At 56.4% G+C, this 23,639-nt stretch overlaps 2 protein-coding genes across 5 annotated transcripts; both read left to right on the top strand.

Annotated features, from left to right (window-relative positions):
• The first annotated feature begins 1,098 nt into the window (after positions 1 to 1,098).
• B9D2 (B9 domain containing 2) lies at positions 1,099 to 7,116 on the top strand. Of its 3 annotated transcripts, none has more exons than XM_055310584.1 (4): positions 1,099 to 1,290; positions 1,707 to 1,798; positions 4,333 to 4,458; positions 6,520 to 7,116. In XM_055310584.1, exons 2-4 carry the CDS (start codon positions 1,711 to 1,713, stop codon positions 6,831 to 6,833), a joined length of 528 nt encoding a protein of 175 aa, XP_055166559.1. In that variant the 5' UTR covers positions 1,099 to 1,290; positions 1,707 to 1,710; the 3' UTR covers positions 6,834 to 7,116. The 3 variants fall into 3 exon arrangements, with proteins under 3 accessions (XP_055166559.1, XP_055166560.1, XP_055166558.1); XM_055310585.1 differs by having other exon boundaries at positions 1,099 to 1,226; XM_055310583.1 differs by lacking the exon at positions 1,099 to 1,290 and adding an exon at positions 1,553 to 1,628.
• Positions 7,117 to 7,778: 662 nt separating this feature from the next.
• TGFB1 (transforming growth factor beta 1) lies at positions 7,779 to 23,269 on the top strand. 2 transcript variants are annotated; one of them, XM_055311627.1, is made up of 7 exons: positions 7,779 to 9,012; positions 12,064 to 12,224; positions 13,870 to 13,987; positions 15,642 to 15,719; positions 15,876 to 16,026; positions 21,560 to 21,713; positions 22,184 to 23,269. In XM_055311627.1, the coding sequence occupies exons 1-7, from the start codon at positions 8,658 to 8,660 to the stop codon at positions 22,340 to 22,342; spliced, it is 1,176 nt and encodes a 391-aa protein (XP_055167602.1). In that variant the 5' UTR covers positions 7,779 to 8,657; the 3' UTR covers positions 22,343 to 23,269. The 2 variants fall into 2 exon arrangements, with proteins under 2 accessions (XP_055167602.1, XP_055167603.1); XM_055311628.1 differs by having other exon boundaries at positions 15,879 to 16,026.
• Positions 23,270 to 23,639: the final 370 nt, after the last annotated feature.

Here is a 23,639-nt window from a genome sequence, read left to right on the forward strand (position 1 = left end):
TAATTTTAAAGAATTGATTTGCAAGGGAGAGAGAGAGAGAATGAATTGGGGTGGAGGGGCAGAGGGAGAGGGAGAGGAAGACTCCCTATTGGGAAGGGAGCCCAACAGGGCTGGATCCCAGGACCCTGGATCATGACCTGAGCTAAAGGCAGAGGCTTAACCACTGAGCCACCCAACTAACTCCCCCCCATTTATGATTTTGAGGTGGTGACTACTCGTGTAGTTCCATTTTGCTAGAAATAGGAACATGAGGCTCCTTCGGAATCCTGGTCTGGGCTGGAGGAATAGGGACAGACTAGGGGTTCAAGTGGATTTTGAGGGTGGAGGATACACTGCTTAGGTAATCAGTGCCTCCTCTGTCACTCTACTTGCACCCATTGCACGGATGATGTAACTGAGACCTGGGGCTGCGCAGAATCACATGACAAGTTACTGGCGGAGTCCAGCCTCCAAGAACTAGGTTTTCTGCAGATAAAGGGGCCTCGGTTCCTCATTTCTCATACCCCTTCCCCCACGCTCCCCATCCTCTCATACCCCTTCCCCCACGCTCCCCATCCTTGCTCAGAATCAGTAACAGAGAACTGGGCGGCCTTCCGGAGAGGGAAGTTGCATTTATCAGTACTCGGGGAGCCAAGGGAAACTCTAAAAAAAGGAAGGAAAACCCCCTCCCAAGCTTGAGTCTCTCTGAGGGAGGAAGGATTTTTTTTTTTTTTTCATGATAAGGCGGGGGGGGCGGGGGGGATGCACGCCATGACCTCAGGGAGCTTCCCCCTTGCTCCTGGCTCAAGTGTCTGATCTCTGTCCCGGCTGGGAGAGTCTTAGCATGGCCAGATGCGCTTATTTTGTGCGGAGGGTGTCCGGGATTAGCAGTTGGCGCGCAGGCTTCCTCAGCCACACTCAAGATGGCAGCGGCCCGACCACGCCCCACATGGCGGAACCACTAGTCGAGCTGGGAGAGCCACTCTTCCCAAAATGGAGAAAGAGGGGAGAGAAAACGCCCATCACACCTTAGCCCCGCCCCCGCTCACTGCTCGGGCCAATTAACGGCCCGCAAGGCGGGTGCCAGGCTAGGGGAGGAGGCTGTGGTTGCCCCAGCAACAACCAGGGAGCCCGAAGGCGGGCGCAGCCTCGGAGGGACCGGCGCCTCGGGTGTCTCGCTGCCAGGAAGCTCGTGGGAGAGGCGCGAGCCAAGCCTAGGAAGTCGGCGTCCGCCGACAGAGGGACAGGTCAGGCGCATGAACTGCACCCCACGCTGCTGCTTCGCCCCACCTAACCGTTAGGTGCTCTGAGGTAGGAATAACGCATGCGCGGGCTTGGGGGCGGGGCTCAGGCGGCCCCGCACTTAAGACGCATGCGCCTCGTGGCGCTCGGACGCGAGGAGGCGGGGCTTTGCGCCTGTGGGAGGGGCCTCAGGGTCTTGGGGCGGGGTTTTCCGCCGCGCTGAGCCAAAGGAAGAAGTTATCTCAGAGGCGGGTAGTTAGTTAGAAGCCAGCTCCCCGCCCAGCTCTCGGCCCGCCCCCCTCATTTTTCCGGGGCTCTCTTGGGGAGGCGGTCAGGATCGTGGTTAGGACTGCAAGCTCAGTAGTTTGACGAAACTAGCTGGGAATGCTAGTGCTACGCCTTACTTGGTAGGCCTCAGTTTCCTCATCTGTCAAGTTGGCGATGATAGTACACACTTCACAGGGCTGTGATTATTTTTCCCTCAGGGCCATGGCTGAGGTGCACGTCATCGGGCAGATCATGGGGGCCACCGGTTTCTCGGAAAGTAGCCTCTTCTGCAAGTGGGGCGTCCACACAGGTATTCCCAGGCCTGGCTCATTTCCCCGCCCCGAGTTTTTGCCCTTCTTCCTTGACCTGCCCTGGCCTAGTCCCTGATCCGCATCTTCCATTGGCTCCCAGGACTCCTAGCCACGACCAGACTCTCACATTGTTCTTCCCATCCCTTCCCTCTGGGGGCTCTGGCACCCATCTATGAACACATAGCCCCTGAAGATGGGGCTAGACACACCCCCCCACACACACACTCCCAATCCTCAAAACACTAGGCTGCTTAACCCCACTGGACTTGGTCTTAGGGGTGCCCTGGGTCCCTCCCCTACTCTGCTTTCTTTGCTTTATTGAGTTCTGACTGTAAAGTGGGCCTTCACCCTGCTGTACAGAGAAGAGGCCACCCTCCTGTATTCATACTCTGCGAGGATGCAGGAGCCCCTTGGATCAGCTATCCACATTCATTCACACAGGCTCAGGAGGGACTTCAGAGGCCCCCGTTTTCAGGCCTCCCCATCAGAGGCAGTATAGTAGCCAGTGTAACAAGTAGGGCCATGGGCCCCCAGATCTGGACTCAAATACTAACTCCCTCACTTATTGATTGGTGGCCTTTGGCCTTGACCTCTCTGCTTTCTTCTCTAAAAATGAAGCTAATAGCAGCTAAGAGGTAACAGAGTGTTGAGGTTAAGAGCAGACTGAATGTTAAATTGCGTATTAATTTTGTGGCCTTGGGCGCTCATCTTTGCCTTGATTTCCTTATCTGTACAATGGGAATAATAACAGTGCTTATATCATGAGGTTGTCCTGAGGACTAAATGAAAATCAAGAGCACTGAGAAGAGGGCCTGGCACAGTTAAGTGTTTGCCTGGCTTATGTAAAAGCCGAATGGGCTTCTGTTAGTAAAGCCTTGGGTATGCTGCCTAGTGTCGAGTAAGTGCTCACGAAATGAGTGGCTGTTGCCGTCATCCTCTCTGGAGGGCCTGGGTCCTTTGCAATTTCACTGGCAGGTAGGATGTTGGCTGAGATTCCCAGGGAAAGGGGGTTCCTGCAGCTCAGCACATAAGAGGCAGACTCCGGAGTCAGACTTGGTTTCCAGTCTGGACCCCACCACTCACCTGCTCTGTGACCCTGGCCAGGTGCTGCCCCCTCTTGGAGTCTCATTTTTCCTCATCTGTAAAGTGGGAAAGTGGGAATCTTTGTCTTTCAGAGGCGTGTTGGGAAATCTCATATGTGAAGAGCCTGGTACTTTCCTGGCCCAGAAGGGAGGGATAACTGACATGATTTTTATTATTTTAGGGGGTTTCTTAGTGGGGGGGGCAGTTAATCCAGCAGCAAGCTCAGGGGCATCCACATAAAGGGCTTGGACCCTGCAGTCGAGATCACAGTTTGAGTCCAGCACCACCACGGGATGTTGGGCAGCTGCGTTCCTGCTGTGCTCCAGCCTGGATGACCGTGCTTGCACACAGAGGCGTTCACTAAGTGTTCATGGAATAACTGGCCAAGTGGCTTTCCTTCTGAGAGTCTGTTTTTTTTTACCTGTAAAATGGGGATTCTATTAACACCCACCTCCTAGGAGCACTTATTTGTCCAACAAACACTTATTGAGCACCTTCTGTGTACGAAGATCAGAGTTTGAGGTCCTGGGGACCCAGCAGTGTAGAAAAGGCATGCTCTCCTGGGGCTCCCAGTAGAGGAGACAAAATTTTTTTAAAAAAGCAGGTAAGGAAATGAGCACAGGGATCACTGACAGTGAGGGTGGGGGGGGCAGCCCTCTGTGAGAGTGGCACACTTGGGCCAATCCCTGAAGGGAAAAAACCAGGCACATCGAGGAGCCGAGCTTTCTGGGCAGAAGCCAGAGGTGGTGCAAAGGCCCTGAGGAAGAGGAACAGAAATCAGGCCAGTGAGGCTAGAGGGTAGTGAGGGATGGGGAGAGTGGTGAGAGATGAGTTCAGGAAGGGGGCACAGGAGGCCAGACCAAGCAGGGCCTTATGGGCTCGGGGGGAGTCTAAACTGGGGGGTGGGGTGGGGATTAAGAGCCCCAGAGGGCAGATTAAATGAATTCATGGCTAAAGCGCTTAGCACAGCGTCTGGCTTTTGCTATTATTGTCACCCCCAGGACGATTGCTATTACTATGTGCCTTTCACCATGTGCTCAAGCTCCTGAAGGCCACCCTGGGCCCCATCTTAGTCCTTGGACGAGGCCTCTAACGTGGGGTGAGAAGAGTAACAAAATGCCGTCCAACGCTTATCCAGTACTCACTGTGCCCCAGACACTGTTCCGAGGGCTTTCTGTGTATTGGCTCATTTAATCCTTTCACAAAACTATGAGGGATGCGTTATTATACCCATTTTACAGAAGGGGAGACCAAGGCAGAGACAGGTAACTCGCCCAAGGTTGCACAGGCAGAAAGAAGTAGGACCAGGATTTGAACCCAGACATCTGACTCTGGAGTCCACACTTTGTAACTCCTGACTCCCGACCTCCCCCACTGCCAGGGAGAAACAGGGTCCTCCAGCTGCAGTAGCCTCCCCTTCTTGATGTCTGCTTCCCACCCCTCCCTGCAGGGGCAGCGTGGAAGCTCCTGTCTGGCGTGCGGGAGGGCCAGACACAGGTGGACACCCCCCAAGTAGGGGACATGGCCTACTGGTCCCACCCCATCGACCTGCACTTCGCCACCAAAGGCCTCCAAGGTGGGTCCCCAGCATAAGCCCTGGGCCAGGCTGAGGGGGTGGGGGGATGACTAGTGGTGCCCAAAGCCGCTGGGACTGGGAACATCCAAGTCCCAGCCCTGTTCCCTAGGCCCTTGGGTCCCTTTCCTGGCCAGGCCTGGCCTGGGAGAGGCTGAGCTGGGGCCTGCAGACTGGCGCTAGAGGGTATAGGACTATAGGCCAGAGGCCAGGGCTCTGGGGCGAGGGAGGCAAGGGGGAGGTGGGGACCAGGGAGAGAAGGGAGGTGGCTTTCAAAGAGACAAACAAGAATCTTCAATCAGGAGGAAGCGGGGAGGGGTTGTGAGGGAGAGAGGCAGGGCTGGTAGCCGAGCTGTTCTGCAGCCCTGCAGCCCAGCTCAGCTGCTCACAGGGGGAAACATTATGCGGGGGAGGAAGGGTATCAGAAAACCTTTCCTCGTGGAAAATTTAGATCACTGGAGAGGAGTGGATTCTAGGAAATAGCCTAGGTAAACATGCCATGTATTTTAACAATATAAATAATATTTACCGAGTGTCTGCCTGGTGCCCAGCCTGTGTTGGGTGATGCCAGGGAAATGTTGGTGATTGAGACAGCCCCCCCTTCATCCCACAGCCCTGTCCTCGCGGGGATCACCATCCCCTTGGGGGAGACAGAGCTGTCCCCAGACAGGGGTGGCCCAGAGTGGGCCCATTGAGGAGGGGAGGATCCTAGAGGGTAGGGGAGTCCAGAGGAGATGCCTGACTGCCAGGGAGTTCCGGGAGAGCTTCCTGGAGGAGGGGAGGTTTGATGAGCTTTGCTGAGAAGGGCCAGGAGGAGCTGGGACTGTGAGGCAGGCAGCTGCCCTTCAGCTCTGCAGACCTCACGTCTTCCAGCGTGGGCACCATCCATCCTTGCCTCCTCTTTCCTCAACAGCCCCCCCCCCTTTCTGCCCGTCAGAAAATCCCTTTGGCTCTACTTTTGAAATGTATCCTAAATCCCCCCCGCATCTCTCCCCGGGCACCCTGGTCTGCCTACCCTCACCTCTCACCCATGCTCCCACCCTGCCCCCTGTGAACACCCAAGTTGGGGCACATTCCTTCTTTATGCAGAACTCTCCATGGTCCCTCTCTTACTCAGGGTAAAAGCCAAAGCCTTTTTGTTGATCATAAGGCCCTGCACAATCTGGTCTGTCACCTCCTCTCTCTCCCTCTCCCTCTCAGTTGGCTCCAGCCAGCTGGCCCCACCAGGCAGCTCCCATCTCAGGGCCTTTGCACCAGCTCTTCCCTCCCTCGGGGGCGTTCTTCCCTGGATGTCCATCCACATGGCCCGCTCCCTCTCCTCCTTTAAGCATTTGCTCAGATGTCACCTTCTCCGTGAAGCTTCCCTTGCTCACCCACTTTCTAAAACTGCATCCCCACCCCCACCATACCCAGCTTTATTTTTCTCCAGAGCGGTGATCACCATCTGACATACCCTATAATTTGCTTATTTACTACATTCGTTGTCTAGGATGTCAGGAATTTTTGTCTGCTCTGTTCACCACTGTGTCCCCAGCTTCTAGAATAGGGCCTAGAGCAGAGGGGCACAGGAAGGAGGGTGAAATGGGGCCAGATCTCCAGCCTACCAGGTTGAGGACCTGAATGGTGTTCTAAGGACACTGATAAACCTATGGAAGTGGGAGAAAGATGCTTCCAGCTGCCAGGTGGAAGGTGCATTGGAGAGCCAAGAAGGGAGGCCCTGGGCTCAGAGAGCACAGGGTAGGCCATGGTGAGGGAGGAGGGGAGGTGTCTGGGACTAGGCCCAAAGTGCTCACCTGGGGACTGCGCTGCCCTGATAGGGGGACACGGAAGAGGAGGCCACAGAAGGGAGGTCAGCTGAGGCCAAATCCAGAGGTTGGACTTTCTATGAGGGCACTGGGGAGCCATGGAAGGGTTTTCAGCAGGGGAGGAACAGAGATTCGGAAAGATCCCTTTGGCTGCCTCATGGATGGGAGTCCAGAGAGAAGGCTGGGGCAGAAACCCAGTGGGGAGGGGGCCGGGGGCCTCCATCGCTCCCGTCCTTCCTCCTTCCCTCCCACCCTGCAGGCTGGCCCCGGCTCCATCTCCAGGTGTGGTCGCAGGACAGCTTCGGCCGCTGCCAGCTGGCGGGCTACGGCTTTTGCCACGTGCCCAGCAGCCCGGGCACCCACCGGCTGGACTGCCCCACGTGGCGGCCCCTGGGCAGCTGGCGGGAGCAGCTGGCTCGGGCCTTCGTGGGTGGCGGCCCTCAGCTGCTGCACGGGGATGCCATCTACAGCGGCGCCGACCGCTACCGGCTGCACACGGCGGCCGGAGGCTTGGTCCACCTGGAGCTGGGGCTGCTGCTGCGCCACTTCGACCGCTACGGGGTGGAGTGCTGACCCTGCCTGCGCTGGCGCCCGTCCACACCCCTGCCCACCTGCTGGGAGGGGGCTGGTGGGATTGCCGTGGTCAGAAGCGGGGGCTCTGGACACTGTCGGGTCTGACCCCAGCCAGTACGGCAGTGGCTTCTGTCCCCACTAGCACCTCCAGCCCGGTGGCCACCCCCTCAGATCCAGTTTCCTTGTCTGTAAAATGGGGACAGTGAGTGTGCAGGGTGGCGGGGGTCAGGTGAGAAGAGGCTGGTTTGCCCTGCAAATGCTCAATAAAGGAGAGCGGCTCTTACAGGTGTGGGTGCCCTCCTGACTTCCGACACACCGGCCAGGTGCCTTGTGCCCTGTCCTCCCACTGACACCCTCCTTCAGACCCCCACCTCTGATACACCCACTTCCCCTACCCTCTACCTCAGTCTCTGTCCCCCTCCCCACTCTGGGTTCCCCCACTTAGAACCCTGTCTCCTTGGGGGGATCTCTCCTCTGTGCCCCTCTCCCCCTGGGACCCCGTCTTCCGGCGGACCCTCTTCCCCAGCCTTCCCACTCTCTGTCCGCTGGGGTCCCCGCTCTCGGATCCCCCGTGCCCGGTGTCCCCAACCTCTGATGGGGCCCGCCCGCCAGGTCCTCCTTCTCTCCGTGACCCCGCGCAGCCCTCGGAGCACACGCCGCGCGCTGACCCGCTAGGGTCGCGCTCAGCCGCCAGGAGGCAGCACCCCGTTCGCGGGGCGGAGCCGGGGTGCCCGCCCCCTCCCCCCGGGGCTTAAGGGACCCCCCTCGGAGCCCGCCCACGCGAGATGAGGACGGTGGCCCGGCCCCCCCATGTCCTCCCCCTGGGGGCCGCCCCCGCCCCGCGCGCTTCCTGGGTGGGGCCGGGGCGGCTTCAAAACCCCTCGCCGCCCCAGCCGGTCCCCGCCGCCGCCGCCGCCGCCGCCGCCCTTCGCGCCCCGGGCCGTCCCACCCCCTCCTCCCGCCGCGGATCCGCCAGACAGCGAGGCCCCCGGCAGGGGGCAGGGGGGACGCCCCCTCCGGGGCACCCCCCGGCTCGGAGCCGCCCGCGGGCCGGCCTCGGCCGGGAGCGGAGGAAGGAGCCGCCGAGGAGCAGCCCGAGGCCCCAGAGTCTGAGACGAGCCGCCGCCGCCCCCGCCGCCGCCGCCGCCACTGCGGGGAGGAGGGGGAGGAGGAGCGGGAGGAGGGACGAGCTGGTTGGGAGAAGAGGAAAAAAAGTTTTGAGACTTTTCCGCTGCCGCTGGGAGCCGGAGGCGCGGGGACCGATTGGCGCGGCGCTGCCCCGCCAGGAGGCAGGACTTGGGGACCCCAGACCGCCCCCACCGCCGCCTCGGACGCTTGCTCCCTCCCTGCCCCCTCCACGGCGCCCCCCCCCCCCGGCGCCCCCATTCCGGACCAGCCCTCAGGAGCCGCCAACCCGGACTCCCGCGAAGACTTGACCCCAGACCTCGGGCGCACCCCCCTGCACGCCGCTCCCCCACCCCCAGCCTCTCTCCGGAGCCCCCGCGCATCCAAGGACCCTTCTCCGGGATCCGGGAGACGGGACCTCTCTCGGACCTGCCTCAACCCCCCTGCTCAGGACCACCCACCTCTGGTACCAGATCTCGCCCATCTCGGTTTTTTCCTTGGGATACCGAGAAACCGCCCATCAGAGCCTCCCCTCCACCTCCGCTCCGTTCTCGCTGAGGGCTTCAACTACCCCACCCCCAACCCCGACCCTCCTACCTTTCTTCGGGAGACCCCCCAGCCCCTGTAGGGGCGGGGCTTCCCTTTTCCCTCCCCAGCCCCGCTCGCGCTCTCGGCAGTGCCGGGGGCGCCGCCTCCCCCATGCCGCCCTCCGGGCTGCGGCTGCTGCCGCTGCTGCTGCCGCTGCTGCGGCTACTAGTGCTGACGCCTGGCCGGCCGGCCGCCGGACTGTCCACCTGCAAGACCATCGACATGGAACTGGTGAAGCGGAAGCGCATCGAGGCCATCCGCGGCCAGATCCTGTCCAAGCTGCGGCTCGCCAGCCCCCCGAGCCAGGGGGAGGTGCCGCCCGGGCCGCTGCCCGAGGCCGTGCTGGCCCTCTACAACAGCACCCGCGACCGGGTGGCGGGGGAGAGCGCCGAGCCGGAGCCCGAGCCCGAGGCGGACTACTACGCCAAGGAGGTCACCCGCGTGCTAATGGTGGAAAACACCAACAGTGAGCTCAGAGGGGCCGGGGACCCTGGAGGGGAGCCCCCAGGGGGCGCCGGAGCGCAGGGGTCACGGGGAGGAAATTACTGGCAGAGGAAACCGGCTAGAGGAAGAGGACCCCCGGGGTTGCCGGGAACGCGGGAGGGGGGTCTCAAAGAGGACAGGACTGAGCTCCCTAACCCCCGGGTATCTGGCCCGGAGAGGAGGAGATAGAGGCTTGGTGGACCGCTCCTAGAGGGCCGTGAGAACACGCGGGCTCGTGGGGCAGCCCCCTAGAGGGAGAGAAGCAGTTTGGGGGGGGTGTGGAAGGATAGAAGGGCTTCCCTCGCCACGGGGCACTAGAGGGTGGGGGTCCTGGGGTGAGGGCTGCTGAGAGGGAGCCCGCTTTGGGAGAAGCGAAGTCCCCAGCATTTGAGAAAGGAAAGGAGAGTCAGGAGGGGAAAGCTGACCCAGGGCCCAGGGGTCACGAGGCGAGAAAATTCAAGGACAGAAAAACTAGGTGAAGCGAAGCCCCGAGGTGCCGGGGAAGTGAAGAGCGGCCCCACTCGCAGCGGGCGCGGGGAACACGCGGGGCTGGGGAGGGCCCACAGAGACGCGGCGAGGGGGCTGCTGAGTGCGGGGAAGAAGGGGGCCCGAGGTCGTGGGGTGGGGGGAGTCCCAGCGGGGGGGCAGCGGAGCCCCCCCGGGATGCGCGCCAGGTGCCCCGAGTATTTGGCATAGGGACGTGAGCCGAGCGAGCCCCCAGGACACTTGGGCGGTGGGAAGGGGTTTAGAGAGTGGGAGACAAACAGGGGAAAGTGGGATGGCGAGGGGGTGCAAGGAGACATAAATAGCGCCGTGCCGGGAGCAGCGAGCCCCCCACGCCGCGGGAGGGGAGGAAGTGGGCTGAGTGAGGACTCGAGCCCTCGGGGGAGAAGTGGGTGAGTGCGACTCTGCAAGATCGGGGTGAGAAAACCGACTGGGTCGGGGTGAGGGAGCCCCACGTGGGTGCCACGCGCGGAGGGTGGAGCCTGCCGTCCCGGAAGGCGGGGGGGGGAGGAGGACCCCGCACAGCTGAACGGGGAGAGCCTGGACCCCAGATTCCCAGTTCCTCTCCGGGAGGCCGGGGAAACCCCCGCGTCCGGCCGCCTCGTCCTCCCTTCCCTTTCCTTCCCGTGCCCGGGGGGCGGGGATCGCGCGCGGAGCCTGGGGCGAGACGGGGCAGGTCGAGTCCCCGCCCTCGCGGCGGCGGCGCCTCCCGCCCTCTTCACCCCTGCGCGGGGCGGGGCTGCCGCTGGGCCCGCCCCCCCGGCGCCCACGCGGGGACCCAGGTGGCCCGCGTGGCGTGGAGATTTGGTGGGGTGGGGTGCCCCTGTTCGCACACTCTGTCTTGAGTGGTGCACCTGTGGGTCCCCCTACGCCTGGGTGGCAGCTCCAACCAGATGACGCCCCTCCCCACCCACAGCTCGGCCTCACCTCTTCCCTGGTCGCTTCACCTTTCTTTAACACTGACACCTTCCATCCTCGCCTCCCCTCCCAGGCTGCCTCCATCTGGCCCCCAAACCCCGTGTCTCTCCCGTGTGTGCCTGCCCCATCTCTGCCTTTTCCTCTCCTGCATCTCCATGCACGCTCTCCCCGGTGCTGTCTCCTCCCTCTTTCTCGCTTGCTCTCCTCCGCCTTGCTCCTCGGGTCTCCAAGTCTCTCCCGTCTCCATCCCTCCTTCTGACGGGTCCTGCCCCTCCTTTCTCTCCCCCTCCCTCTCTGCCCCCCACCTCCTTCCATGCCCCTGCGCCACCCTTCCTTTGGGGTTTGCTGAATAAGGCCTGGGTCGAGATAGGGCTGCTTTGTGGGGGCCGGGCTAGCCTGGCTAGCGGTTAGGGAGGAGTGGGGGCAGGAGCCCATGGGAGGGGTTTCCATCGCCCTCTCTCCTCAGATCCTGTCTCCACCATTTCTGCACCCCCACTGCAGAGGCCTAAAGCGTGTTCCCCAGTAGTGGAAGGTCATGGCTTGCTGGCTCATCCCTAACTTTTCCTAGACTAGAGAGCACTCTTCCTAATTTTCTCCGTCCCCCTGCCCCTGAAGCCATTCCTACCTAGAATGAACTTTGCCTTGTCTAACCAGCTGATGGAGGAAGAGAAGGGAAGAAGGATTTAATAATAATAATAATAATAGTAATAATAACAGCACAATAGCAGGGAGGCAGGAGAGCCTAGGGGTTAGGAGCACAGTCTTTGGGACCAGACCGCCTGAGTTTGAATCCCAGCTCTGTAGCTCCCTACCTATGTCACCGTGGGGCTAATGACCTATTTGCCAATCTGTAAAGTAGGTATAATGACCATCTTTTTCTCTTGAGGGGGTTGTGAAGTTTAAATGTTTTAACACTTGGAAAGTTATGAATTGCACCTGGCAAGTGGTGAGCACTTTTTAACACGCACATGAGCGCGCACCACCCCCATGTGTAGTCTCTGCTACATGCTTTATCTGTGTCATCTCACCTATGTCACACTATAACCCTGTGGTCGGTCCTCGTTTTACAGATGAGGCTCGGGCTCAGAGAGTAGAATTCACTTGCCCAAAGCTACACAGTGCTTCAGTTAGAAGAGCCTGCTGGAAGTTAGGGAGCTTGATGTGGTTGCCGGTTCCCGAAAAATAGCAGGGAAGTGAGGCTCTGGGAAGGAATGTGACTTGCTCAAAGTCACAGAGCTGGAAGGCAGCAGAGGCAAGCAAGGTCTGATCCAAATGCCCTTGATCCTGCACCACTTGAATTTGCATCTGAGGCTCCAAGTGCTGGGGGGAGGGGGACTGAGCAAACACAGCAACCCCCCACTGCCATGTGCCAAGTGGATGCGTAGATACTCTACAGATGATGGGAGAGAAGGATGGTTAGGATCCTGTTTTATAGAGGAGACAAATCCAGAGAGGGGGAGTCATTTGCCCAAGATCACACAGCTTAAGAGTCAGAAACAGGTTCTAACTGAGGGTTGTCAGCCCTGGAGCTCATGCTCGTAGACTTGGGGTGTGCCAGCTGCCTGCCCTTGCCCAACCCTTGACATCCATCCTCTTTGCTCATCCTGCCTAGAAATCTATGAGAAAGTCAAGAAAAGTCCGCACAGCATATATATGCTCTTCAACACATCAGAGCTCCGAGAAGCAGTGCCTGAGCCCGTCTTGCTCTCCCGGGCAGAGTTGCGCCTGCTGAGGCTCAAGTTAAAAGCGGAGCAGCATGTGGAGCTGTACCAGGTGGGGGCCCAGGCCCTGGAGGTGGGCCATGTGCACTGGGTCAAGGTGGGCGGCAGGATGGCTCGTGGGTTCCGGGGTCCACATAGACCCTGGAGAATAGAGGTGTGCACACCATGGAATCGTAGGGCTCTTTGAAACTTTCAGACTCCTAGCCCCCTAGGGTGTGAAACACTTAGAAGGCTGGAATCTTGAAAGGTTAGAGGCTCTCAAACCGTTCTGTCCAATAGGGGAGCCACTAGCCACACATGGCCATTTAAGTTGACTAAAATTAAAAGAAAAAATTCAATTTGTCAGTCTCACTGGCCATATTTCAAGTACTCTGTAGTCACATGTGGTTAGTGGCTGCTATTTTGGATGCCACAGATAAAGAACATTTCCATCATCAGAGAAAGTTCCTTTGGATAGTTCTGTTCTAGAATGTTTAGAGTCTCCAGGAAAATGGGGGCGTCTGGAAGGGTTGGAGTCTCTAGAAGGTTATGAGACCTAGAATCCACGTCGTATGGAACGTTAGGCTTAGGTGGGTGGTTGGCTCTTACAACAAAGGAATTTTGTCTGTTGTTAACTTCTTGGAGTCTAGAGAACTCCGCTCTATACAGCCAGTGCCTGGAGTGATGTGCCTGGCCCCAGAGGATCATTGCATGTGGGTGTCAGGGGTCTGCAGCATCTGGATTTTGGGGCATGTCCGAGTGCTGGGTGTGGAGAACATCCTAGGACTTCTCAGGCCTATTGAATGTGTAATTCTTGGGGTGCTACCACGGAGTCCTGAAGATCCAGAATGGTTTCTAATATATAGCCCCTAGAAAGTTACAGAGTTTCAGAAGTCAGGGCATCAGATTTACAGAACCTTTTTTTTTTTTTTAAAGATTTTACTTATATATTCGAGAGAGAGAGACAGAGAGAGAGCACAGGTGGAGATGAGAGGGGGAAGCAGACTCCCCGCTGAGCAGGGAGCCTGATGTGGAACCTGATCCCAGGACCCTGGGACCATGACCTGAGCAGAAGGCAGACGCTTGGGGGATCCCTGGGTGGCGCAGGGGTTTAGCGCCTGCCTTTGGCCCAGGGCAGGATCCTGGAGACCCGGGATCGAATCCCACGTCGGGCTCCCGGTGCATGGAGCCTGCTTCTCCCTCTGCCTATGTCTCTGCCTCTCTCTCTCTCTCTCTGTGACTATCATAAATAAAAATAAATAAATAAATAAATAGAAATTAAAAAAAAAAAGGCAGACGCTTAACTGACTGAGCTCCCCCAGGCGCCCCTAAATTTGCAGAGTTGTATGCTCAGTGGACCTCAGGATGTACAAGGACGATCTTAGCGTGGTAGGCTGTCCAAGCCAAAAGGGGCCTGGTATTTCACCAGTGAGAGGACTCAGGCCTGGGGAGGGTGCTGCAGGGGCTCAGGGCAGAGGCTGGGCTATCCAGGTGCTTTGGCCCCCTGGCCCCGGGGGTCTCTCTCCTCACAGGGCCGCTCTGGGGGTGGGTGGTTCCTAAAGAGGCCCCACAAGCACGGATGTCTAGGGGGGGCTGTCTGTGGGATTCTCTGGAGGCCTGTCTGGTGGAGCAGAATGAGTAAGGGTACAGACAGTGTATTTAGGGGTGTGGAGCAGCATCTACTCACTGTCTCCCCACCCCAATTTATTATCCCCCAGAAATATAGCAACGATTCCTGGCGCTACCTCAGCAACCGCCTGCTGGCGCCCAGCGACACGCCAGAATGGCTGTCCTTTGATGTCACTGGAGTCGTGAGGCAGTGGCTGAGCCATGGAGGTGAGGACCACTTCTTTGCCCCACCCCTGTTTTATAATGGGATCAATCCCCTTCTTTGTCTGGGGGCCGCCCTGCCTAGCCGCTGCCACCCCATGTTGGTGCCAAAGAGCCAAGAGCCTTCCTCCCAATCCCTCGCACTTGAGCGATGAACGCTTATTGCATTTCCTGTGCACCTGCCCTGTGCTGTGTGACGCCGGAGATCCAGCAGTGACCCAAATAGCCCCAGTCTTAACCTCATGGAGCTCTTGGTCCACTGTTGGGTTGGGGGAAATAGGGAAAGACCTAAAAACTGAGTAGGGCTGGGAAGGGGAGCCCAAGGGAGTTGCCTAACCCAGCCTTAGGTCAGGAGGGCTTCCTGGAGGATGGGACATTGGAGCTAATATTTGAGGGATAAATGGAACCGGCCCAGGAAACAAGGGGGGCAGGAGCGTTCAAGGCAGAACCTGAGTCCAGGGAAAGCCTGACACATCTGATGTGTCTGTGAGAGGACTGTCTTGCCCGTCTGAGTCCACAGCACCCATATCACCTTTCCTAATCTCCCTCTTTTCATGCCTCCCCTCAACAAGTGCCAGTAGGTCCCTACTCTGAGACTGGCCCTGTGTGGGGTGATGCTGGGGGTATCACTTCTAGGTCCTGCCCTCTGGGGGCCCACAGTCACTTTCAGACACCTAGACAGTCTTAGCAAAGCCTGAGGTGGCAGCAATGACCTGAAGGAGCAGTGTCAGGATGGGGAGGCCCTGAGTGCTGTGAGGGTCAGGGGCAGGCGCCTGGACCCATCCGAGGGGGTCTGGGAGGGCTTCCTGGGGGAAGGGGATAGTGTTGAGACTTGTGGGGTTAGTGGTGGTTCGGCCAGGTATTGAGAGTAGGGGGTTCAGGAGCAGGTGGAAGCTGGGAGGAGTGTCCTGGGCCGCTGGACAAGGGCTGGTCTCCATCACTGCTGAGGCTACAGCACCAAGGACAGAGCCCAGCACCTAGTAGGAGCTTAGGAAATCACTCACTCGTTCGTTCAAGAAATTTCTCCCACAGCTGCCCTGTTGGTTTGCATCCCAGCCCTATCTCTTTTTCCCACTTGGGGCGAGTCATCTCCCCTCTGTGGCCTTGGCTTCTGTGTCTGTAAAATGGGGAGCTTTGGTGAAGATTTAAGGAGATAATGCTTGCAGAGTGTCTGGAACAGGGCCTTGCAGTAGATGTTTGTTTTTATGACTGTGGGCTAGGCCCAGCGGGGAGCAAGAAAACAGGAATCCCTGCCCCCAGGTGTCCTGCTTTCCACTGAAAACAGTGAGGGAAAATAAATAGGCAGATGCCAGTGTCAGAGAGGGTAAGTACTATGGAGAAAATAAAGTGGTGCCACTGTGGGGGAGGGGCCTGTGTCCTGGAGGGCCTCTTGGAGGAGGTGACCTCTGAGCTAAGACCCAGAGGAGGAGGAAGAGGAGGAGCAGAAGGAGGAGGAGGAGGAGGTGGAGTGGGAGGAGGAGGAGGAAGCAAGGCCAAGAACTGGAACTCTTAAGAGGGTGCAGGGAGGGGGCAGGCTGGGGGAAGAGGCAGGCAGGAGCCCTGACCCCACCCCACCCCTGCGCCTAGGGCTGCTCCCCGCCCCCTGCAGCATCGGGGTGAGCCACACCTCATTCTGGCTTCCCCCTCCCCACTCCCACAGGGGAAGTCGAGGGCTTTCGCCTCAGTGCCCACTGTTCCTGTGACAGCAAAGATAACACACTGCAAGTAGACATTAACGGTGAGGCCCATCTCCCTGGCCCAGCCCCATGCCAGCATGTGTGTGTGTGTGTGTTTAAGAGAGAGAGAGTCTTCCTCCCGCTGCCCCTGTCCCTATTCATCCATCTGAGAGTGTGTGTCTCTGTCTTCCCCACACCCCCCCAACTCCAAACCAAAGCAGGGTTCAGTTCCAGCCGCCGAGGTGACCTGGCCACCATTCATGGCATGAACCGACCCTTTCTGCTCCTCATGGCCACCCCACTGGAGAGGGCCCAGCACCTGCACAGCTCCCGGCAGCGCCGGGCCCTGGACACCAACTACTGCTTCAGGTGACCTTTCTGCCTTCGACCCGGCCTCCTAGGCTGACCAGGTGTGCCACAAAGGGCACCTGGCTGGTGCTATTTGTGGGGTGGCATCTCTTCCAGCCTGGAAGGCTCAGAGGACAAGGCCCGAGTTCTAGAATGGTGGGATGGTGTGTGCTCTGGGGGGCCCTAGTGTTGAGATCAGCTTGCTTTCTCACCGGTGTGTTGGAAACAGACAGTTGGAACGAGGGACAAGGAGCATGTGGGAGTTCGGGGAGGGGGGGGAGGTTGGCGTTCTAGAATGTTGGGACTGTAGGGCACTAGGATTCAGCATTACTGACTGAAACCTGAGAACATTGGACTCACAGAATGTTGGGGACTCCTAGAATTTGGGGATTCAGAATTAGAAGATCGCACATGTTGGAGTCCTGTGCCATTTATTGGCAGATTGGAGTCTTTGACTATTGGGCTCAGAATGGTGGAAGCCTATGTTGAAATACTAGCATCCACAAATGTTGGGGTTGGAGAAAGCCAGAGTATTGGGATCCTAGAGGGTTGGGGCTCAGTGTTGGAATGTTAGAATCTCAGAAGACTGGGATCTGAGGAGGTGGCAGCTTGGACCTCTTGAGTGATGGGCTCAGGATTATGTAACACTGGTATATGCAATAATGAAATGTTGGAATTCATAAATGGCAAGATCCTAGAGTGGGAATGTGGCAATCCCAGCAAGTTGGAAATGCTGCTGGAGGGTTAGAACCCTAAGATGCTGGAATATTGCAATCTAAGAAAGTTGAAAAATTGGCTTCCTTAAAGTGTGGAAATTCAGATTCAGGTGTTGCAGAATTAGAATGATAACCTGACCTTGTCCCTCCCCTGGCTAATATTGTGATGGTACCTCTGGGCTTTCTTATATGCTGTTCTCCTGTAAAGTCAGTTCTGCTCCCAGGCACAGCCCCAGTCTTCAGACCTGCAACCCTGTGAATGAATGCACGGATTGAGGTCTTCAGTGCTAGTAACATTAATAAATCTAACAAAGGGAGGCAGCCAGCCATGTGAGCCTCCTTAGGTAGGGTCACGGTGTCACCTAGGAAATTGGACCAAAAAATTGAACCTGCAGCTGATCAAGGCAGTAGATCCAACTACCAATTTTCCAGAGACGCAGGGACCGAGGAACATGTTAAACAACACCATGTGCTTGCAGTCAGCAACGGTTAGATTGTGGGAAACCTGACCCACTTTCTTCAGCAAATGCAATGCAAAGCTAGGTGTCGGGGGGGGGGGGGGCGAAGTAGACAGTGCTGTAGATTTCTAAAAGGATCTGAATAGATACATCAACCAATTGTAGACCTTATTTGGATCTTTATTTCTGCAGGCGAATGAAAACAAAAAAAAATGTTTGCAAGACAGTTGGGGAACTATGAACTCTATATGTTTGATGATATCAAGGAATAATTGGGGAATTCTTTTTTATGTGGTATTGTGGTTATGTTTGAAAAGATTCCTGATTTTCTTGGAGATGTGTGGGGAAATATTTATGGATGATATGACATGGTAGATGGCCTGCTTTGAAATCATCCAGCGGGGGAGGAGATGGTGGGAGGGGCAGAGATGCAGTGAATTTGGCCGTGATGTGAGATTGTGGCAACTAGCCTCCCTGAACCGTTCCCTGGCACCCAAGGACAATGTGACACCCTTTGGCCTGTCCTGGGTCCCCAAGTGGGTTTCTTTTACCTATCCAGCCCTGACTTGATGGCAGAAAGGCTCTGCAAGAGCTTCTCAAGCCGGGGGCGGGGTGGGGGCGGGGGCTGGCTGGCCCAGTCAGTAGAGCGTGTGACTCTTGATCTCAGAGTTGTGAGTTCAAGCTCCATGTTGAGCACAGAGTGTACTTAGAAGCTTTGCAAGAGGCCTCAGACTTGCCCTGAACAAATGGGTTACCCAGCGCCTCAGAGTCACCTGCAGACTTGTTAAGTATGGCCTACTGTCCCCCAGCCCAAGCCCACCCCCAGTTTCTGGTTCATTAGGTTGGGGGTGGGGCCAGAGAATTTGCATTTTGCACAAGTTTGCAGGTGGTACATCTGCTGCTGTGGGGACCCCACATGGAGAATGTCCCAGGTGGGTGATAAGAGTCACAGACTATTCAAATCTCAGGACCTCAGAACACCCCCAGCAGCTGGAGTTGAGCCAGAAGTGAAAGATTATTCTGGACGAGGGTTCTTTCCCTTTTTTGAGTTTAGGACCCCCTTGAGAAACTGAAAGCCAGGAAATTTCACCAAAAATAAGTCTATAAATGCACACATATGTGCCTATGGTTTTGGGAGCTCAGGATCCCCCCCTCTTTTAAAGATTTTATTTATTTCTTCATGAGAGAGACAGAGACACAGGCAGAGGGAGAAGCAGGCTCCTTGCTGGGAGCCTGATGTGGGACTTGATCCCTCCGTCAGGGATCATGACCTGAGCCAAAGGCAGACGCTCAACCACTGAGCCACCCAGGAGCCCCAGGAGCTCAGGATCCTTGCTGAACCCAAACATGGACTCCCTGATAACCTCCTTGGCCCTTAACAGCACCTCACTTGACCTAACATCCCCTGTGTCTCTGGACAGATGGGGAAACTGAGGCTCAACCAGACCCCGGTGGGGGGGGACCAGGCTGAGCTCATAGGGATCTTGGTTTCCTGGCTCCCTTCTCAGGGTTCTGTGGCTTTTGCAGAGGCCTTGTCTTGCCCCAGGAAATGCTGTATCATCACCTCTTCCCGCTCTGCTTGAGCTGACATGGCCATGCTCAGGCTCCTGGGTGGGAACCCAGCCCCAAGCTCCACTTACCCGCTGTGTGTGGGCAGGCAGCACTCCCTCCTTCAGGGCTCAGTTTCTTCACCCTTCAAATGGGAATAATAATAAGGCCTGCCTCTTAGGGTTTGGAGATAATTCATTCTCTGTAGATTAATTTTTGAAAGGGTAAATAGGTGAATGTGGACCAAATCTAGAAAGGATTCTCAGAGACCCTCCAGCTCTGACCCCCGCCCCTCTCTGAAGAGGAGGCAGCCAGTTTTCTTGGCTTCGTGTCTCCTTCCAGAGATAGTCTCTGTTTGAAACACTTATACATAGCCATATATTTTTTATTTTGCCCAAATTGTAGAGTCCTTTAGTAGTGTGGATGTGGAGAGGGCACTGCATGTTTTTTCCTCTCTCCTTCCCTCTCCTTCCTTCCTTCCTTCCTTCCTGCCTTCCTTCCTTCCTTCCTTCCTTCCTTTTAAAAGTAACACATACCCACTGTTAAGAATTTGGAAAATACAGGGACATCTGGGTGGCTCAGCAGTTGAGCTGAGGGCATGATCCTGGAGTCCTGGGATTGAGTCCCACATCGGGCTCCCTGCATGGAGCCTGCTTCTCCCTCTACCTGTGTCTCTGCTTCTTTCTCTCTGTCTCTGTCTCTCATGAATAAATAAATAAAATCTTAAAAAAAAAAAGAATTTGGAAAATACAGAAAGGTATTACCCATCATACCACCACACATAAAAAGTCAACATTTGAATATAGTTCCTTCCAGTCCTTTTATGCAAAACAGAATTTGGATCATACTGCACTTGTAGCTTTGCATAGTGTTTCTTTCATACGTTATGTACCTGGAATATAAAGCATTCTCGGCTGCCCGTGAATCAAGCTTTTTTGCCACAGTCCCTGCCCAGCTCAGCCATGGCCCCAGAAGCCAGCACATAAAACGTCCCAGTTCCTTCCAGACAAGCAGGAGCCTGGGCCTCCAGCTGCATAGGATTGGCTTTAACTTCTGAGCATGGGACAGAGATTATGAGTCCAGAACAGTAGAGTGTTGTTATACATCACTATTCTCCAACGTGTTTTTAAAAACCTAACACACACATATATTATATAAAATATATTATATAAATAGATATTTTTAAAAAAATATATTTTAATCTCTGAGCTCAACGTGAGGCTTGAACTCACAACCCAGGGACCAAGAGTTGCATGCTCTCCTGACTGAGCCACCCAGGTGCCCCATGTGGCAATAAGTTTTAAGAAGGAAAATAGAGGGGGACGCCTGGGTGGCTCAGCGGTTGAGTGTCTGCCTTTGGCTCAGGGCATGACCCTGGTCTGGGGATAGAGTCCCACATTGGGCTCCCTGTGAGGAGCCTGCTTCTCCCTCTGTCTATGTCTCTGCTTCCCTCTGTGTCTCTGATGAATAAGTCAATAAAATCTTTTTTAAAAAAATGGAAAATAGAGGAAGAGGAAAAAAACTAGATATTGGAGACTATTTTTCCATTCTGGTTAAAATTTTCTTCTATTATGGAAAATTTGAAATGTAGATAAAAGCAACCAAGATATAGTATAATGAAGTCCCATGAATTCTCATCCAGCTTCAACAGGTATCAAGATTTGTCCCACTTGGTGCCTGACTGGCTTAGTCAGTAGAGTATGCGACTCTTGATCTGAGGGCTGTGAGTTCGAGCCCCACATTTGAGTGTAGAGATTACTTAAAAATTAAATATCTTTTTTAAATAAGATTTTATTTATTTATTTGAAAAAAAAAAGAGCACAGTGGGGAGAAGCAGAGGGAGGGAGAGAAGCAGGTTCCCCACTGAGCAGGGAGCCCGATGTGGGGCTCGATCCCAGGACACTGAGATAATAACCTGAGTCAAAGGCAGATGCTCAACTGGACTGAGCCACCCAGGTGTCCCCAAAAATAAGATCTTAAAAAAAAAAAGATTTGCCCTACTTCAGATACAGACATTGTCAAATTTTCTTCCATAACTAAAATGCCATTATTACACTGAGTGGAATTCATGATCATTTGGATTGGTATTTTGGATATTTATGGACCACCTGCTGCATGTCATCCAGTGTTCTAGGAGAGGTTCCCTGTGTAAAAGACATCTGAGCATATGTTTAAATGAACTGCAGAACCAAGCCAGAGTGGGTATCTGTCAGAATAACAAGCCAGGAAGAGGGAAGAACAAGTGCAAAGGTCCTGGGACAGGGCTGTGTTTGAGGAACAGGGAGGATGCTAGTGTGGCTGGAGTCAGGGAAAGTGGGGAGGGAGTTGAGATCAGCCAGCCAGACCAGGAAGCACCTTGTGGTTCCTGGTGAGGACTTGGGCATTTGCCCTGAGTGGTGTTTGAGCCCTGTTCAGAGGAGCAACATGACAAGTCCTAGCATGTGGCCCCAGAAGGCAGGGATTTCTGTTTCATTTGTACTGAGTCCCTAGTAGATCCCAGCCAAGCACACGGGATCAACAAACATTTGTTGCCCACATCGAACTCAGTGCATGTGGACAGTCCTTTGGCTTCTTACAGGCTTGTTCTGAGCTTTGCGTGAGATAAGGTTTACTATGGTGCACTTAGTGCGGTGCTGGACTAGCCTGAGTGCTGTCGGTGTTAGTGGTTATCGTTGCTATTGCTGTTATTGCTGTAATTGTCACAGGCGGTGCAGGGGAGACCGAGATGGGGACTGTGCTGGGGGCAACCGAGGTGTCCTCCCGGGGCTGGGTGGGGGGCGGCCGCCCTTGCAGCAGCCCCTCCTGACCCCAGCTCCTCCCTCCCGCCTGCAGCTCCACGGAGAAGAACTGCTGCGTCCGGCAGCTCTACATTGACTTCCGCAAGGATCTGGGCTGGAAGTGGATCCATGAGCCCAAGGGTTACCACGCTAACTTCTGCCTGGGGCCCTGCCCCTACATTTGGAGCCTGGACACGCAGTACAGCAAGGTGCGTCTGGCCACGGGCTGGGGAGCAAGCAGGGACCCAGGGAGTGGAGGGAGACGAACAGGTAAAGACAGAGGGGAACTGGCCAGCTGAGAGGTGGAGAGAGACCGGGAAATCGATCGGAGGGGATGGAGACAAGGTCTGAGCAGGTGGAGACGGGGCGCAGCGGGAGACGGATGTCTGGGGAGACCCTCGTCTCCACCGAGGCTGAGTGACGCGGCGCGTGCGGGAGGCGGGGAGGACGGAAGGAGAGGGAGCCGGAGAGGGTAGGGGAGCAAGAGGCCGGAGTCCACAGACCGCCCGCCAGACAGAGACCGAAGACCGGGCAAGAGCGGCAACTGCGGAGAGGCCGAGACTGAGCGCCCAGCCGACCGAGATGAGACGGAGGGAGGGCGGGGGCGGGGGGGAGTTGGCCGGCAGGGGGCGGGTGGGGACATCCCGCCCACGACCCCCGGCCCTGACCCCGCCCGCAGGTCCTGGCCCTGTACAACCAGCACAACCCGGGCGCGTCGGCGGCGCCGTGCTGCGTGCCGCAGGCGCTGGAGCCACTGCCCATCGTGTACTACGTGGGCCGCAAGCCCAAGGTGGAGCAGCTGTCGAACATGATCGTGCGCTCCTGCAAGTGCAGCTGAGGCCCCGCCCCGCCGGCAGGCCCCGCCCACCCGGCAGGCCCGGCCCCGCCCCCGCCCGCTGCGCCGGGCTGTATTTAAGGACACCGCGCCCCAGGCATCCCCCCCATCCCCGGGGTCCATTAAAAGTGGAGAGAGGACTGGGGTCTCTGTGTGTCGTTGGGTCCCTGACTGGGTCCCCCTCTCGACATTCCCGACGTTCCCGGCCTCCCGCTCCACCTGCCGCCTCGTGTAGCTCTCATTCATTTCCTCCCACCGACACCTGCGGAGCACTCTCTAAGCTCCAAGTACTCCCCGGTGGACGCTGGATCTATTTATTGAGCACTTAGTGCTCGGTTCCAAATGCTTAAAATTGATTAACACATTGATCACCGTAACAAAGCTCTGAGATGCTGTGTTATGTGAGATAACACTCAGTGTAAAGGTGAGGAAGCCAGAGCCCAGAGAGATTAAGGGAATAGGTCCTGCCCACCTGGAACCTACTTTCTGGGAAGTAGACAGATATGGAAAGCGACACTAAGACGGGAAAGCAGGATAGAGTGAGAGGAGGAGGGAGGGCTCCTTGGAGGAGGTAGCATTTGGGACTTGAAGGAAGTCAAAAAGGTAGTCTGGGGGGAGCCCTGAGGGAGTGTGTTCTTGGTAGGAAGACCTAGGCAGAGCTTGGCCATGAGGATGAAGTTGGAGTGAGCAACACTAGGAGGAAAGGCCAATGTGGTTGGAGGGGAGGGACAAGGGGAAGGGTGTTGGGAGCTGAGTCAGTTGATAAATGCTCAAGGGGCAGAGAGTGATAATAGTCCCCCTGCCAGGTACGGGTGTAGGAGCTCCCCTATTCTCCCCACAGCCCAGCAGAGCAGGGGTTGGCAAATTACTACCTGCAGGCCAATTCTGGCCTGCTGCCTATGTCTGTAAATAAAGTTTTATTGGAGCACAGCCATGCCCATTCCTTTGTATATCACTTAGGGCTGAGTAGAAACTGTATGCAGTCACAATTAGTTATTATCTAGCCCTTTACAGAAAAAAATTGCCAGCTCTTGCTACAGAGACTCTTTGCTGCCCACTTTACAGATGGGGATACTGAGGCACAGAGAGGTTTGCTACTTTTAAGGTCACACAGCTGGCACGTGGCAGAGGTAGGTTTCAAACCGAAACAGCTTGAGTTGAGGATCTAGGCCTGCAACCCCTGCACTGGGACTGCTTCCCGGTCCACATCAGGCCTCTGGGGGCCTGTGAGAACTTGTACTTCAAGGGAGATGGGCGCCACATCAGGTTTGGAACAGAAGAGGAGTGTGATTTGACTTCG

This window comes from Nyctereutes procyonoides, unplaced genomic scaffold, assembly GCF_905146905.1.
Source record: "Nyctereutes procyonoides isolate TBG_1078 unplaced genomic scaffold, NYPRO_anot_genome, whole genome shotgun sequence".
In the NCBI taxonomy this organism is placed as follows: domain Eukaryota; kingdom Metazoa; phylum Chordata; class Mammalia; order Carnivora; family Canidae; genus Nyctereutes; species Nyctereutes procyonoides.